The 17,929-nt window shown below is 51.6% G+C and overlaps 1 protein-coding gene and 1 long non-coding RNA gene across 2 annotated transcripts; both read right to left on the bottom strand.

The window, feature by feature from the left end:
• Positions 1 to 425: 425 nt before the first annotated feature.
• On the bottom strand, positions 426 to 2,879 carry LOC139440743 (uncharacterized). Its single transcript, XR_011650916.1, has 2 exons — positions 2,199 to 2,879; positions 426 to 1,122 (listed from the first exon to the last, which is right to left on the bottom strand). It is a non-coding gene; the product is annotated as an uncharacterized lncRNA (long non-coding RNA).
• Positions 2,880 to 3,182: 303 nt separating this feature from the next.
• On the bottom strand, positions 3,183 to 17,910 carry LOC128780286 (histone-lysine N-methyltransferase PRDM9; the record flags this gene model as incomplete). The annotated part of the gene is given in 13 exon segments (XM_071220782.1): positions 3,183 to 7,789; positions 9,924 to 10,117; positions 11,295 to 11,362; positions 11,774 to 12,045; positions 12,243 to 12,323; positions 12,939 to 13,095; positions 15,124 to 15,173; positions 16,219 to 16,332; positions 16,593 to 16,677; positions 16,679 to 16,717; positions 17,040 to 17,134; positions 17,346 to 17,452; positions 17,798 to 17,910. Coding segments are annotated over 13 exon segments (3,573 nt in total), but the record flags the coding sequence as incomplete, so codon positions are not given.
• Positions 17,911 to 17,929: the final 19 nt, after the last annotated feature.

Here is a 17,929-nt window from a genome sequence, read left to right as displayed (position 1 = left end):
AAACACCAAGAGGAGGTTTGTCCGCCTTGGCCAGATGCTCAGTTAGTTGGAGCGTCGTCCCGTAACTGAAGGGCTGAGGGTCCAATCCCTCGTCAGGACGTGTATGGGAGGCAACCAATCATCACATTGATGTTCCTCTCCCCCGCCCCCTCTCTCTAAAAGCAATGACCAAAATGTCCTTGGGTGAGGACAAAGAAGAAGAAAAGAGGTGGGTCAGTGTCCGGGCCAACGACGCTGTAGGAAACCTGGACTTTCTCGTCCTTGTTCGATTTGATCTGAAGATGACGCAGGAACACAACCTGCAAAGAACAACCCCCATCAGGACTAAATCCCCTCAGTGGGGCTCCGTGAGTGAGACCAGAGCTTGCCCTTTGCCATTCCTGTCAGGTCCGACTCGTTCAAGAAACCAAACGGACGCAGCAAGCTAAGGAGCAGGGTTTATTAGCGGGGGAAAGTGGAGAAAGTGGAGCCAACCAAGGGAGGTTGGGACTTGCTTGGTTGCTCTTAGGGCAGGGTTTTAAGTGCAAAAACCCTCGAAGGGTAACTGGTTGGGGTGCCAGAGTCTGACTGGCTGGAGCTGGTGGCTGGGTGCCGTTTCTGCTGACCACTGTTCTCGATACACCTTGTCAGCCTCAGGTTAAAGCTGCATCCTGTTATGCTGGATGGGCCGACCCCACACCCCAATCTTAGCTGAGCATCTGTTTGTCCTGGGTGGGGTCGGCAGGCAGTGTCCCACGGTGCAGTTTCCCGCCTGGTGGTTTTCCATTCCTCCACGGCCTGCCCAGGTCTGTCGGTTCCTGACCTACATTCTTGGGAATGGGCCTCAGTCATTCTCTGGGAAGTAGGTGGGAGGGATAGCCCAGTCTCTCTTTTGCCCCTTGAGACCAAGGTGGGCATTGGGGAAACTCAGTACGTCCATCTGGTGCCCAGCGAGAGCTTCCTGAAAGGACAACAGGAGAGACCACAGCACAAGCCTAAGTGTCCAGTAAGCCCAGCGGCTGTCAGCACCACGCCGACCTGTGGGAAGGGCTTGGGTTTGCTGCGTCCTGACCTTCCATTACCAACCACAGCATCTGAGGCATCTTGGGGGCCCTCGTCAGAAGGCATCACCTGGACAGAAAGCTGCAAAACCAAAGAGAAGTAGGCTGGGGCACAGAGGACAATGCCCGTGGTCCCGCCTGAGAGGCACCACTCAGCGCTGTTTCTCCTCTGCTCCCCAGAAAGCAGGCCCTGACCCCCACCACGGCCTCAAGGATTTTGAAGCACCTTCCTCAGGGGAAGAAGGCTGAGAGGAGGACGCTGACGTCCTGCGAGGCCTGGGGTGCAGTGTGCGTCCCCTTACACGCAGGGCACTGGAGAGCCTTCCCGGCCCCGAGCGCACTGCACACACTGCACGTTCACATCTGTGCCGGGGCCAGGCCGAGACCTGCTGCACAGACTCCGCCTGGAAACCCCACTCGTGTCCAGCAAGGGGGCTGGTGAGACCTCAGCCAGCCCGGGGTGTGGGACCCAGGGTGGCTGTGGAAACTGAAGGAGGGTGCTCAAGGCATTTGGAAGGGAAGGAGGCTGCTGAGGGAGTCAGACGGGGCTCTGCCGTTTGTAAAGGAAAGCTGCGGTGTGCCCGTGTGCGTGCACAGGGAGCGCTCACTCGCTGTGCTATCTGTGTGCCTCTGGATTATGGAATCGGGGTGGTTTGGTTTTCTGTTTCCCAAACTCACTCTTTTAAAACAGTAACTGCACATCATCAGAAGGAAACAGTAACGTCCCATCAAGTACGCGAGTCTGCAAAAGAAGATCTCAAAGTGCAAACTCCAAAATGTTACAGTTTTCTCCAGGTGATGAGATTAACAATCTCTTACTGTAAAAAAATCATTTAAAAAAAGCTTTTTTAGTAACTTTTAAGAAGTCTGACATTTGAAGACAGCATCTGTGGGTGACATACGTCCCCAGGGGCGGCTCTCAGAGGCTGGGTCAGGGACTTCCCAGGGCAGTTAGGACCAAGGGTCAGACCAGGGGCCAGAACAGCGACAGACAGGGAAGGGTCTGGGTGTCAAGACAAGTCTGCGAATTTCAGAAAGGCCTACCTGACCCCAGCTTGGAGGGCAGTGAGCTGGTCTGTGTTCGTGGCTGACCATTCTGGCGAGTAACCCCCTCAACAGCCCAGCTACGGTCCCCAAGCCAGCCCACAGCCCCCTTACCTGGGTGGCAGACAATCAGAACATAAACCAGGTGGGACTGGCCATAGCTGCGGTGGCCACTGTAGTGAAGAGTCAAGTGTGTGGTGGAGGCGGGTGGCCGTGCCGTCTTGTCACCTCAGCCACTGATTCCTTTTTGCCCAAGGACTCTTGACCTGCCCCATCCAGGTCCATCACAGTGTCAGGTGGAGGAGTTGGGAAGCCAGTGGATGCAGCTGGAGTGGCCTTGGAGGCACCCCAGGTGTTATAGGGACAGGACAGTGACTTCAGCTGCCTGTCAAGGACAAGAGACACAGAATCCAGCAGATGTCCGGCTGCACTCACTCCTTGGAGCCTCCTCTTCCAAACAAGGATGGTGGCTGCCACACTGACGGGTGGGCGGGAGGGGAGTGTAAACACCCAGCTCCCTGCACAAGGTGGTCTGAGACCGTGTGAACTACAGGAGCAAGGCGGAAACAGAAGGGCCTGTTATGACTTAGCTTGGAGAGCCGCACACCATTTTCACAGCACAGATCAGCCTGGTTGTGTGAAGGAGGGGCTGTACAAGGGCAGGGGTGACAGCATGTGGATTTGGGGGACACCTTGGAGGCTGGCAACTACACTAGGAATGTGGTTTGCTGCTGAAGGGGAGGGAGAGGGAACAGACCTCTCTCTACTCATCTGGGATCACTAAGCCTTCTGGGAGAGCTCCAGGGTCTGTCCTGGTCTGGGGTCATGGTGACCATCACCTGGCAGTCTGTGGTCCCCTCCCCACTGTATGTCAGTGTGGCCCCTCTGGCAGCGTCACACCAGGACTCTGCCCCTCTCCCATGCTGAAAGCCACAGAATATTGAGTTTATGGTGTTCTCTCTGGGCTGCGCTGGTGGGGGGAGAAACAGGGAAGGGAAACAAAACCCAAGACACACACCTTCCTTTAAAAAAGCATAAAAAAGAAAATAGTGGATATTTATTACTGGAATCCACACAGCTCATGTAGACACTCTTCATTCACAAGCCTGGCTCTGGGAGGACAAAAAAGTCATCGTCCAGGTCATGGGACTTGGGTGTCCCCCTTTGGGGAACCCACCCCAGCAGGAACAGGGTGGGTCGTGCTTAGGTCTCCCTCATGCAGGAGAGGGTGTGATGGGGTCCTCACCGATTGTTCGCCATCTCTCTGTATTGAACTCGGCTCTGGTTCTAAATAAAGTGTGGCCTCTGGGAGCTGTTAGGGCCCTCGCTATGCTTATGCAGATGGGGATGTTTACCCTGTTCTCACCCTGAGTCTTGCTGGACTCCCAGCCATTGGGTCCATGAGAATTTTGTGCTCTTGGGCCATTGTGGACATCATCTGGGAACGGGTGGCCAGGAATGACCACCATTGTGCATGTCCATCATCCCATCAGACTCTACTTCACAAACAAAAGCTTAAAGATGCAACAAGTACTAATTTCGAGATGGTGTCAGTGGTGTATGAAGCCCTGTGGGGCCCGGGTACGAGGAAAGTGCATCACAGAAGCTGCCGTGTTGTTGGCTTCATGAACGCCATACACAGATGGGGCGCACCTGTCACAGGAGAAACTCGGTTCTTCTTACCGATGCAGTAAAAGATCACAGATCGGCAAGTGTACTAGCGTGCAAGCAGGGTGTGTTCGTGATACGCTCGCATGGACGAGGACAGGCCTTGCCGAGGTGGGGGTGAAAGGCAAGAGCTTGGGTGACAAGAGCACCAGGTCCTTTGTCCTGAGGACTCACATAGTTGCTGGGATGGGGGAGAAGTTACATACTAATTGGTGGGTAAAAGTGGTGCCAGTTTCCACGGGGTGTGTGACTAGCCAAATGTAGGTATGTGCTGGGGTAGTTAGCTCGAATCCTTATCTCACTTCAGACCCCATTTGGACATCTTGTAAAACAGATCCATGAGAGGAGACAGTTACCCAGTTACCTAAGGGCTCTTTCTGTAAGCACTGGGGACCCTCTCATAAAGCAGACAGGGCCAGAGGAAAGCTATTAGCCAAGTTTGTTTTATGGGTCCTTCCCTTGAGCTCTGTGGACACCCTCCCATCTTCTAGGTCTTGGGATCAATAGTTTGAAGGCCTCTGCCAGATAGTGGAAATGATACCTAGAATCTCAGCGTGTTAGCACGGTATTTCTTGTGATGCTGGAACATCTGGCAATAGAACTGGACCAGGCTCAGGACTGCTGAGTTAGTGGGAGAGACATGTCTTCCTCGGCCTCCCTGCCCTGACTTACCATCTATCCCACCTAACACACCAGTGCAGGGACATGCTCTTTCCAGTGTCAGTCCTCAGCAAGGGGTGGGCAAGGGTCTTGCTTCACAGGTCACTCTCAGTAGCACCTGCCTGTGTTGAGGAGGCTCTGAGGGTGCGCAGGCTCAGTGGGAGGGTGGTGACCCGGAGGGAAGTGTATTCCCCACCTCAGGCCTCCTTCTCAGGGCAGCTGAGTCTAGGTGGGGAAAGCAGTGGGGTCTGCTCAAAGTCTGAATTTGTCTACAGACCCCTACACTGTCCTTATCTTCCTCTGTCCAGCACTAAAGACCCGGGAGACATGGGCACTGAAGGCTGTTCAGCAGGACTTGTGATCTCAGCGATCCTCTGTGCTCACTCAACTTTGAATGTCAACCCGAAAGGCTGGAGTTCCCATTTCCATTGTACAGACTAGGAGGTAGGCACAGAGAAGTTGAGAATCTTGCCTTAGGTCACACAGCTGGAGGAGACAGAGCTGAGACTCACACCCATTACAGACTGATGTGGAATCTGTATGCTGTGCACCAGGAAATGCTGACCCTGAAGGGGCAGCAAGGAGAGTGAGGAAGACCAGGTGCCCAGACTGAGCCAGGCTCAGTCCGTGCACAAGCATACGTCCCTCCCTGCCGTTCACCTCTGAGGCTTCAGATGTTGTAGGAAATCAGGAGAAGAGCCCAGAGAAGCCAAGGGAGGAGGGGTAGGGGGATGATTAGGAGAAAAGGCCCCCTTCCCAGGAGTCTGGGGAATTCCCTTCCCTGGTGAGTCTGTCTCAAATCCCTTTCTCTGGGCAGTAACCAAAGTAGATTGACTAAAGACTTATGCATTTGCAGGAGTTGAATTTCTGTAGCTGAGAGTATGAGTTCTTTGTGGCTCTTCCCAAACTCTCTGCTTTCAGTGATAGGGGGAGTGAGGGATGTGGGCTTCATATTTGTATGGAGACAAAACTTGTTAGAATAGGACGTCAAAAACCATGAATGAGATTGGTGGTGACATCCCCATATCACTATGGAACCGTTTGTCCATCTCGTCTCTTGTCATGAAACTGGAGGGTTTGTTTAACCAGTTACTTCTGTACTAATTACAATCTTGGGGAGAGTAAGGAGCCCTAGACTTCCTATGGCTATTGATATGCGACTTAATGCTAATGACTCACTCAGTCCACCTGCAAACATAGGGCTTCTCCCGAGTGTGTCCCCTGGTGTGTGATGAGATGTGACTTCCATTGCCCACACTTGCTGCAAATACAGGGCTTCTCCCCTGAGTGTGTTCCCTGGTGTGTGATGAGATATGAGTTCCGTGTGAAGCCTCTCCCACACTCCCTGCAAACATAGGGCTTCTCTCCTGAGTGTGTCCTTTGGTGTGTGATGAGATGTGACTTCCATGTAAAGCCTCGCCCGCACTCCCTGCAAACATAGGGCTTCTCCCCGGAGTGTGTCCTTTGGTGTGTGATGAGATGTGACTTCCATGTAAAGCCTTGCCCACACTCGCTGCAAATACAGGGCTTCACCCCTGAGTGTGTCCCCTGGTGTGTGATGAGATATGAGTTCCGTGTGAAGCCTCTCCCACACTCCCTGCAAACATAGGGCTTCTCCCCTGAGTGCGTCCTCTGGTGTCTTTTGAGATCTGATTTGCATGTAAAGCCTCGCCCACACTCCCTGCAAACATAGGGCTTCTCCCCTGAGTGTGTCCTCTGGTGTATGATGAGATGTGACTTCTGTATAAAGCCTCTCCCACATTCCCTGCAAACATAGGGCTTCTCCCCTGAGTGCGTCCTCTGGTGTCTTTTGAGAACTGATTTGTATGTAAAGCCTCTCCCACATTCCCTGCAAACATAGGGCTTCTCCCCTGAGTGCGTCCTCTGGTGTCTTTTGAGAACTGATTTGTATGTAAAGCCTTGCCCACACTCCTTGCAAACATAGGGCTTCTCTCCTGAGTGTGTCCTCTGGTGTGTGATGAGATGTGAGTTGCGTGTAAAGCCTCGCCCACACTCCCTGCAAACATAGGGCTTCTCCCCTGAGTGTGTCCTCTGGTGTGTGATGAGATCTGACTTCCAGGTAAAGCCTCTCCCACACTCCCTGCAAACATAGGGCTTCTCCCCTGAGTGCGTCCTCTGGTGTCTTTTGAGAACTGATTTGCATGTAAAGCCTCGCCCACACTCCCTGCAAACATAGGGCTTCTCCCCTGAGTGAGTCCTCTGGTGTCTTTTGAGGACTGATTTGCATATAAAGCCTCGGCCACATTCCCTGCAAACATAGGGCTTCTCCCCTGAGTGTGTCCTCTGGTGTCTGATGAGAACTGACTTCAGTGTAAAGCCTCGCCCACACTCCCTGCAAACATAGGGCTTTTCCCCTGAGTGTGTCCTCTGGTGTGTGATGAGATCTGACTTGCGTGTAAAGCCTCGCCCACACTCCCTGCAAACATAGGGCTTCTCCCCTGAGTGTGTCCTTTGGTGTGTGATGAGATCTGACTTGCGTGTAAAGCCTCGCCCACACTCCCTGCAAACATAGGGCTTTTCCCCTGAGTGTGTCCTCTGGTGTGTGATGAGATCTGACTTGCGTGTAAAGCCTCGCCCACACTGCCTGCAAACATAGGGCTTCTCTCCTGAGTGTGTCCTCTGGTGTGTGATGAGAACTGATTTGTATGTAAAGCCTCTCCCACACTCCCTGCAAACATAGGGCTTCTCCCCTGAGTGTGTCCTTTGGTGTATGATGAGATGTGACTTCCATGTAAAGCCTCGCCCACACTCCCTGCAAACATAGGGCTTCTCCCCTGAGTGTGTCCTCTGGTGTATGATGAGATGTGACTTCCGTGTAAAGCCTCTCTCACACTCCCTGCAAACATAGGGCTTCTCCCCTGAGTGTGTCCTCTGGCCTCTAATGAGATGTGACCCATCATTGAAGCCTTGCGAACACCCTCCATGCTCGGTCGTTACAGTTCTTGACATTCCTACTTTCACAAACAACTTGCCTGTGTCCTCTGGACTCTTTTTCTGGCCTCTATGGGGCTCTTCCTCCATCATTCTCTCATGCTTGCTGGAGCTCATTTGTTCTTTGGAAGGCTGGAAAAGGGGTCTTGAGATTCTCCTCTGACTGATCCTTTTAAGCAAAGGTTTGGACCTTTCTTTGACCTCCTGACCTTCAGCTTTATCATTCCAGCTGTGAGTACTAGTTTGTTGCTGCTGCTGATTCTGATCCTCTGGGCAGGGTTCCTCTGCTTGGAGGTGTTTTCTTGCAGATGTTCCTGAGAGACTCTGAGAGCGGTGGCTGCGTTTCACGTGTTGGCTGAGGAACTTCTGACTGGAGAAGGCCAGAGGGCAGGAGGGACACAGGTGCACCTCTGGCTTTGGTTCTGCTGAAAGAGAAAGGTTTGGTCAGGGCACATGTTGACGAGAATGCCTGGGCTGCACGACTTGGCTGCTGGTGAGACCTGCCCCATGAGTCTTTCTTACTGTGGTGACAACGCAAGCTCCGTCTCCCACAAAGCGTCCACTTGCACCCTATTTTCCTTTTTATTTTTACGCAGTGCACCTTCTTCAGAAATCCAGAAAGCCCCCATCAAGAGGGTCTGTTCTAATATTGCCCAGAGTAGGGGCCTTCGAGGAGCACGAGAGGCCATTTCACTCCCTGTGCGGATGGGACTGCAGTGACCTTTCCCTTCAATAGGCATCTTCTAAGTCGTGTTAAAGAGCAAACCGCAGGCCCCAACTAGGAATTGCTTCTCTGTTTTCCTAAACAGTAAAATAAAATGTCCTCCCTGACCTTGCTTGTGTGGCTCAGTGGGTTGAGTGCCCGCCTGTGAAGCAAAGAGTCACAAGTTCGATTCCCAGTCAGGGCACATGCCTAGGTTGTGGGCCAGGTCCCCAGTAGGGAGCGTGGGAGAGGCAACCACACATTGATGTTTTCCTCTCTTTCTCCCTCTTCCCCTCTAAAAATAAATAAAATCTTAAAAGTCCTTCCTCAAGCCTCACACCAGGCATTTATGCTTCATTTCATTCAGTGTTAGCCCATTTCAAATACACTGAGAAGTCCTGTTTCAAAATATTTCTCCAACTACACTTCTTCCACGCCCGACTCCTGTTCCTCTCTGACCCACTGCCACGCTCTCTCACTTGGAGATGAAGCAATCTCTGAGGGGATCCCCCACTGGAGTTTATTTTCTAAAAATTAACAAAGCCCAATCAGAACAGAGAACACAGCACTCTGCAGCTGACGACTGCGTGCTTTCACTCAGGAGAGTCCCCAGTGTCTCAACTCGGATCATTGGCGCCGCATTTCCGGGCTGCAGAGCATCTGTCTGATCTCCGTTCTTACCCTCTGTGCTGAGACGAGACCTGAGTGACCCTCAGCCAATTCAACATCCCACCTCTTTTCTTCCCTGCACTAGCGGCTCCCTCCGCCTGGGACCCTTTGCCCGCAGGTATTGTAGTAAATGTTATCTCCTGAGAGAGCCCTTCCGGGACCACCTGCCACACTGCGCCTCCCCTCACACTGATCCCTAGGCTCTCATCCTGGATGATTTTTCTCCAAAGCACTAACCACTGTGCAGTGTTATGTACATGCAAAGACCTGTGTCTGGGCTTCCCTCCTCCACCGTCAGCCCCTCCAGAGCAGTGATTCTCGTCCTCATGTTAATCTGTACATCCTGGTCCCAGGACCCTGTGCGCCAGAGTAGGATCTCACCTGACAATTCACTGAAATGACGGACGAATGTGCCCTGCCTGAAGGGTGTGGCTCGGTGGGTTGGGTGTTGTCCCACAAACTGAAAGGCTACAAGTTCAATTCCCAGTCCGGACAAATGCCAGGGTTGTGAGCCAGTTGGGGGTGTGTGAGAAACCACCGATTAATGTTTCCCTTGTACATTGATGTTTGTCTCCCTCCTTTCCACTCGCTGTAAAAGTAAATCATTTAAAAAATAGGTTTTATTTATTTATTTATTTTTTGAGAAACGGGAAGGGAGGTGAAAAGAGAGGGAGAGAAACATCAGTGTGTGGTTGCCTCTCGCGTGCCCCTACTGGGGACCTGGCCCAAAACCCAGGCATGTGCCGGTGACTGTTGGTTCACAGTCCAGCACTCAATCCACTGAGCAACACCAGCCAGGGCAATCTTTAAAAAATAATGAATGCCTGTAAAAAATGTTTTATTTGGAAGTATGGAGGAAAATTAATAAGAAACAGCTATAAAAGTGTCAGAAAAACTGCTTTGGTGAGAGCTGGTCAGTGATTGAAAACTTTTTTTTCCTTTTTTTGCCTCTCAGCCTGTCAGCACTATATGCGTTTGTGTATTTTGGGCATGAAATATTTTAAAAAGAAAAAATATAAACATTTTGCCTAAGAGTCAAAGGCATATGAATTGTGAATTTCTGAAGCATCTGATTGGAAAATTTACTGACTTTAGAGTGGATTTTACTCTACTTAAGAGTTGGATCATGAATATTTCTATGGAGAATTCTCTCTTCTCTTTCTGTTTTGAAGAACAGTGGTGCCTACCTCTCCCAGCCGCGAGATCTCTCTTCCACTTGCTGCCCCACTTGCTGCCCAGCTCCTGGCCATACTCGTCCCCGCACCAGACCAGCAGCTCACAGCCCGGCCTGACGACCCGGCAGGTTCGGTAGAAAATCTGTTCGTGGTATTGAAAGGCCACCAGGTTCTGCTCTTCATCATCCCGGGCGCAGTTCACATACCTGGGATTGAGGCAGATGAAGGGAAAGAAAAGCACAGCGATGAGTTCCCACTACCTGAAAAAGCCCTTCCCGGACCACCTGCCACACCACACCATCCCCTCCAGCAAAGCAAAGTCCATGTTCAGTTCCTCACTGACTCTTACAGCCCTCAGGCTCTGGTGTCACCCACAGCCCCTACTGCTCCCGGGGACCTTCTGTTCAGAGTCTGAGGTCTGTCAGCGTGTCATGTGAACTCCTACCTCAAAATCCTGCTTGCAGTGCTAATGCTGCCTAATACCATTTTGTAAAACCCAGTTCCAGACTTAACCTCCACCCTGACTGGCCATAATATCCAATGATCTCTGGCTTCTCCAAACTCTAAATCAAGTTGTCTTATACCACAGAACCTGGTGCTTGATCTAGGGCCTGCTTCTAAATTAGCTCACTAATTATTCAGTACTCAGCCCACGTCTGTTTTCTCTCAAGAGGCCTTTCTCCAACCCCCCTATACTTTATTTAGGGTACCGGTCACTTGCCTCCCCAAGGTTACCATAATTGGAGGTCTTTTGTCTTAGTAAAATAAAACAGAACAATACTAGTTGGTTCCCATTCTGTTATCCCTGATAAGAGAGGGCCCCTCTCAGGAAAGGGGCCCGTGACCACTCCTCTGCAGGCCTCAGAGCCCAGCTCTAGTTAGAAGTGAGGCTGGGACGGTTTGCTGCCCCCCAGGTTTGGGCCGTCCTTGGTTTGTGCTATCTTGACACTGTGCACTTCTTGGAAATTATACTTAAATGTTTCTAAAAGCAATTGTTTTATGTCTGTCTGTGAGAAGTCCTCCATAAGGACATGGGTTGTAGGATCTGTTTAAGTAATGTATTCCTTCATCTACACTGGAACATAGTAAGTGCTTAATTAATGTTCATTTGATAAATTAAAGTGTAATCCAGTGTCCCTGGTGAATCTAGGCTGTTCAAGGTCCTTTACAGTGCCCAGACTGTGTCTAGCAGAGAGCTTTACATTTTGAGGACATATGCAGTACTTTTTTCCTAAATGTCCCCTGAAATGAAAGAACACTGTATGGAGAAAAAGAGGAAAAGGGATTAAGGGAGACCACTGAGCGAGGCATGATGAGAGGGAAAGACATATGGGCTTGTGGGGGATGAGTTCCCTCTGGCACCCAGAGACCTGTTGACCTCACCTCATCCAGTTGGCCCAGGACTTGTCCTTTCCATCCACATACTCATAGCAGTTTCTCCCCTTGGCGATCTGTGTTTCAGAAAATAAGTTGAAGACCTTTTATTTTTTTCGTGGGGAGGTAATAGTCAGAGGAATTATTTTACTCCACTCTCATCAAAGCTCTTTCAGCCTGCATGGGGATTCCACTGCCAGCTGTGACCACATGATATTTTCCTTACTCATCATCTACACATCCAAGTCTGTCTGTCCAATCAGAGCAGGAGCCCCACAAGGGAGGAGTCACTCCTTCGTGTCTGCACCACTTTGCTCCCACTTACGCTCTGATCCTTAAACAGGAGCTGTGTTCATGTGAAGTCCCATCAGTGCACACAGCTAACCATGTTGTCCCTCCATGTCTAGCATGTAGGAGGTGAGGTCCCTCCAGGCCTCAGAAGGAATGTGGGAAGCCAGAGGACAGTGGAAGAGGCAAATACTTCTCACCAGCCAGGAGTATCTGCTCTTGGCTGCCTCTTCATCTTCTGTGATGTGTCCTTCATAAGGGCCAAAGTGCAGACCCACTGGCAAATCAGCTGCCTCATTCCACACTCCAAGCCCAGCCTCAGGGATGCCCGATGGCCCGATTCTCAACCCAGGGGGCAGGGTGAGAGCCGAGCGGTTGGGATGCCCCTTGTCCACTGCACTGTCCTTTACAAATGCAGGGGGCCCATGCACAGCACAGCTGTCGATGAAGAAGTTCTGACACTTCTGACAATCTGGAGGCGAGAGCAACAGGGGTTAGGGAAGGTACAGCGCATGTTCCTGGACACAAAGAGCTTCAGAGGGCGTCCGGCACTGACATCACTGAGACTCAATGCTGTACTCCAGGTCACTAGAGGAAGGGAATGATTTGGGGACCAAAGGACTGGATGAAATTACTGTATCATAACACGCTTCTTCGTGAGTCACTTACAGAGGTAGTCATCATCCTGGGGCTCGCTGATCTCTTCTCGTAGGCTGTACATCTTCACGTCAATCTCCTTTCTCCTGAGTTCTAAGTTGGAGAAGAGCAGGTGAGCGAGGTTGGTGGGGTGTGGAGTGTTAGTTCCCATTTTGTCATATAACACACAATCTCCTCCCATCAAATTATTACCCGTCCTTTGCATATTCTGGTATTTTACTGTTAACTATTGGTTCAGAAGACTAAGACTCCACACCAACTACAGATGACTGATGCAGTTTTAGTTCCTAGATCTTCCCATTACCAGGTGTAACTTGCCAACCTGTAACCATTCATAAAGTATTTATGGAGTGCACATTATGTGTTAGGCCTTGAGCAAAGACCTGAGCACCCAACACCAATAAAGTGTGGCTGCTATGATCACAGATGCATTTGTTGGACAACTTGCACGTGTCACTTGTTTTAAATGTAACTTAACCTTTCAAACAATACACGAGCGATGTCTCCTTCTCTTCACTTTACACATTAGCATTCAGGAGCTTGGAGCATTTACAGGATTTGCCCACAGCTCCAGTGCTAACTTGAGCCTCAGCTCAGCCCAGCTTGAATCCAGGCCCATCCAAAGTCCGCCCCACAGACCCAGGCCATAGTTATCAGCCCTTCTGTAGGACTTATAGGAACTAACGTTTCCAAATTATGTTCTCTTACCCGACTGTTGTCTAGTGTGCTGTCCAAAGGCACACGCTTCTCCAGGAGGGGACGCTGGATTCTGGGCCTGCTCTGAGTCACTTGCAGTCATCAAATTTGCTGTTCCTGACAATTCCTTCAAACTGTACTCATTGCTTAATGGCACCCTGGATGTTGCCTTCAGTGTAAGAGTCACATATTACAAAGGTAACATGTATTTAATTTTTTAAGGCCTATGATACATTTTACACGCATGTCTTTAAAACTTCAACCCTTGGAAATACCTAGGGAGTATGAACATTAGAGGGGATAGGGCCAATGTGAGTAGTGAATCCAAGATTAGAAATCATGCCTTATGACTCTTTTCTTTCAACTGTCTCTGTGATATTGAGAGTGAAGGATATTGGGAAGAGAACAAAGAAATCATTGGCAGAAACATATCTAGACAGTAAATAAAATGGTGATAAAATTTGCAATACCTTAGAAAGAATATTTATTCTTAGCTTAGCTGGTTCCCACCAATTCTGTTTCAATAAGGCTGTATCAGTAGCTAGTTGTCTCCAGCCTCATGATCTATAACATGCTAACTTTCAACATTACAGTGAACGTGCAATTAAATAATGCTCACCAAAGTGTTCCGTGAATTGTGTAACACAGTGTGAATGTGAGGTTACAGTCCTGCCATCAATTTACCCCTCAGCTCTCTCCATATTTCAAATCTCACAGAAATTATCTTCCGTGTTCATTGACCATCTTCTAGTTCAATTTGTAATTGTGAATTCATTCATTCAGCAAACATTCGGGGGCCCTCAGGGGCCCTGACCTGGGCCTGTGACCTCTGAGAAGATTTGGGTATGGACCAGCCTCTCAAAGAGCTCACAACGCAGAGGTAGGCAGGCTGAAGAAATGATTCTAAACAGGATGAGAGTGGCCTCACTGGAACTCAGAGAAATAAGCTGTTACGTCACCTTACAGGAAATGGCATTTGAAATCAGTTCCAGACAGACGAGTTTCTGTTGAAGAGTGTGTAACCTACATGAATTCCTTAAGTCATTTTATTATTTGTTCTTTCCCAATCCTCAAACCTGAAGCTCCTCAGGGGTTAGAGATGCTCTTTGATTAAAGCGGGAGGCTGTGATCCTGGACATTCTACATTCTTCTCCATCTGGGACCATCCACTGTGCAAACTGCCTATACACTGCATGCTTTCCTCAGTCAGAGGGTCTCAGTGCACCTCTCACGGGAGCACAGCAGAGAAGAACTTCGGCTGAAACCATCAGTCAGACGAATGATGTAATGACATATCGATAAAACAATGCAAACTTTAGAAAACTATGACAGTTTATTTTTCTAATTTTTAAAAGATTTTGTTTATTTTCTTTAGCGAGCGGAAGGGAGGGAGAGAGGGAGAGAAACATCAATGTGAGAGAGAAACATTGATCACTTGCCTCTCACATGCCCCCCAACCGGGAACCTGGCCCACAACCCAGGCATGCGCCCTGACCAGGAATCAAACCGGCGATCTTTCGCTTTGCAAGACACCCAACTGGTCACGCTGGCCAGGGCAAAACCATGAACGTTGTAATGAGTGTGTAAGTGGTTTAGAGAAGACACTGTGGGTTAGATTGCACCACCCCTCACACTGTGATCTTAGACATATAGTCAAACATTTATGTATCTCTGAAAGCTCACTTTCCTCATCGTAAATGGTGACAGTTATAGTACCTACCTCCTCAGGTTGTTGTAATGTTTAAGTGAATTTATTCACGTAGAATTCTTAAAGTCTGAAATATTGTGAGAATGAAACAAATAGTTACCATTGTTGCTATAGGTGTTAACTATTAAGATGATGATGAGCCCTGGCTGGTGTGGCTCAGTGGATCGAGCGTTGCCTGCAGACTGAAAGGTCACCAGTTCCATTCCCGGTCAGGGCACACGCCTGGGTTGTGGACCGGGTCCCCCAGCTGGGGGCGTGCGAGAAGCAACTCATTCATGTTTCTCTCCCTCTCTTTCTCCCTCCATTCCCCTCTCTATAAACAAATCAATAAATAAAATCTTTAAAAATGGATGATAATGTCGGACAATGTGTTGAAGGGACCAGGAAAGGAAGGCAGAAGTTCCCAGGATACTTTCTGCATTTTCCTACTCTTACCTCCATTTCTATCCATGAGAAAAATGTTGTCAACAGGATTTGGGAAATACTCACCTTCTGGGGTTCACTCCGTTCCCTTCTGAAGGCCACCCAAGAAGATTTCACTGAAAGATGATGAGAAATCAGTGTTTTGGTTGGTAAATGTTTCCAAAATCTGGAGATTCTTATCAGGGACACAGAATTCTGAGTGACAGTAGTCGGAGAACAATCCAAGAATGATTAGAAAATGTTTTCTGAGGTATCGTAAGGCCTAGGCTTCTATTGGGGCCATCAACTAATTTCATTAGAATGTTAAAAAAAATAGACAAAGTGCCATCCACACTTCATCCTATGTTCATACAGCATCTATTATATTTATTAGAAATAAAGTGGCCTCTCCTGACAAAAATGTCGTAAAAGTGACTGCACAGAAACTCCCTGTCTTTAACACAACCCTTCCTCCGTCCTGCTTTCTTCATTCAAACTGGCCTTGTCCGGGCTACGGCACCACGGCCACCTCGCCTCCTTTCTCTGGTCCCCTCCCACCCGGGCACATACTGGCCGTCCCCGCCCTTCCTCAATCATTAGACTCCGGTCAGCACCCACAGTCTGCTGACCACAGAAGCAGAATCCCAGTCAAGTGAAAGATCGCACCTTGACTTCAGCTGTGTTTCAACCCCAGACCCATGGAAGTGGACTGGCCCTACCAAGCGAGCACTCGTGATGCTGGACAGAATGGCACCAGGGCCGACACCAGGAAAGATACAGTGACCAACCCTCCCTACCCGGGGCCTCCCCCAAACTCCCGTAATCACCACGGTTAATACCGTGTCCGTCTGTCCCCATGCAGGCCGTGGGCAGCCGGGTGTTGGAACTCTCCTCACCGGCCAGACTGCCTCCCTCTCTTGTGATGACAACTATTCTGAATTAGCTATTTCTTACTCACTTGTATGTTCTTATACATTTACTGCTTATTACTGTATCTATAAATACATGTGATTATGTTGCACTTGAAAGTTTACACGAATAGCCCCTTACTGTGCGACACACTGTTTGGCATCTTGCTTGTTCGCTGGACAAGCGAACCTGCTCCCTGGTTAAGTCCCGAGATGCAGCCTGACCTAAACAGGTCCGTGTCGGCAGGCGGCTCTGGTTCCGTCTGCCCCTCACCTTGCCGCCTTGGAGCCCGGTCTTCATCAGAGTCCTCAGGGTCCTCCTCCTGGAGCTCGGCGGCCGGCCTGCGGGGGTGGTGACACATGAAAGCTGGTCGCGGGGCCCTGAGACCTGGAAAGAGACAAGACCTTAGTCCTGAAAGCAACGAGCCTGGAGGAGGAACGAGCCCCAGGAAGCCCTTGTGACTGGCTCCCACGGGATGGGAGAGTCCACGAGGAGTTGCTGTAGGCGCTGCACCCTCAGCGCGGCCCGTGCGAAGGAGCAAATCCCTCCTTCGTCGTTGATACGGGAGGGAGCCGCTCCAGCCGCAGCAGCCCGCCCAGCAGCCCGTCTGGTCACCAGGCTCCTCCGGCCCGGAGCTAGCGCCCTACCTCGGCTGAGGAGCACGTCTAGGTTCCTCTTCAGGTTCCGGTGCCGGCCTTTCTCCCAGTCTCCCATCGCCGCCCACTCGTCCCCCGGAGAAGTACAGGGAAACGTCTTTCCAAGCGTCTTCGGCCTGGGGAGGAGAGCGGACGCACCAGTAACTCAGTGATGCGCGGGAGAACGCGCGCAGCGGGTCTGCCCCGCCTCCGGTGCAGGGAGCCTGCGGGGGCCGCCGAGGTCCTCGTGCCGCAAGCACCAGCCCGAGTCTCTCTGGGTCCGTCGTGTCCCGGGTCCCCGCCCGCACTCTGCGCCTTCCCCCGCTTCCCTGACCCGGCCCTGCCACGCGGAGCCCCATCTCTCCCACCAGCGCCCTGCACAGGCGCCGCAAGGGTCACCTCGAGGGCCGAGCGTCTGCGGAGCCCTGCCCCCCGCTTCCCCCTGACCCCACAGCTCACCTGAGGCTTCCGATCCGTCAGCCCCGCTTCTCCCTCAGGGAGCTCCCGCGGGCCCCGTCGGGGTTCATGGCGTCCCAGCCCCGAGTCCGAGGCGCCTGTGGAAGGAGAAGGAGCTGAGAGGGCCGAGCGCCTTTCCCGCGTTGGCAGGGCGCTGGGAGAGGGGCACGCGGGGCGCTGCAGGAGGAGGGGCCGCAGACCCGCCCGCGGGGGGCGCCCTCGTTTCCCCGCCCCACTGCGCGCCGCCTCAGCGCAGGCTCCCGGGCGCGGCCGGGCGTCGGAGGGGTCTCAGGGGAGGGCTGGACTCACACCGGGTTCTGCAGACACCGGCACGCGACGCAGGCGCGGCCTCCTGCAGACCGCCGTCTCCGGGGGAGAAGCGGGCCTGGTGCTCTGGCTGCGGACACTTGGAGCCCCTGGGAGAGGGGGTGGGACTTCTGAGGCCGAGGGGCTTCAGGCCCTCTCCACTGTCGAGTTAGTTTCCAGGACGACGGCATTCAGGGCCTCTGAATTGGGGAGATTTGGTCTTTCCGGGCGAGCTGCAGGTAGGGTGCCCGAGCTGAGGGGAACTGGGGTTTTCAGGCTGTTTGGGGGTGTAAGCGTTGGGGGTTAGGAGATGTGGGGTCCTCCGGGTTAGCGGACGCGGGCCCCTGGATGCTGAAGGGATCTGCGGCCCCGCAGGATGAGGGCATCTGGGGTCTCTTAGGCTGGACTTTGAAGGTCTCGGGCTAAGGGTCCCATATGGCAAGGTTCCCGCTTACCGGTCAATCTCCCGGGGGCCCCTGACACGCTGCTCACCTCCGCGGAGAGCCCTCTCCGAGCTCCTTAGCTTCCCGCTCTCGGGAGGTGTGAGTGTGCCGGGAGGGGGGCCCCCCCAGCGACGTTCCTGCCCT

The sequence above is a fragment of the Desmodus rotundus genome, chromosome 2, assembly GCF_022682495.2.
Source record: "Desmodus rotundus isolate HL8 chromosome 2, HLdesRot8A.1, whole genome shotgun sequence".
Taxonomy (NCBI): domain Eukaryota; kingdom Metazoa; phylum Chordata; class Mammalia; order Chiroptera; family Phyllostomidae; genus Desmodus; species Desmodus rotundus.
Note: the sequence above shows the minus strand (reverse complement) of the source record. Positions and strands in the feature narration are given on the sequence as shown.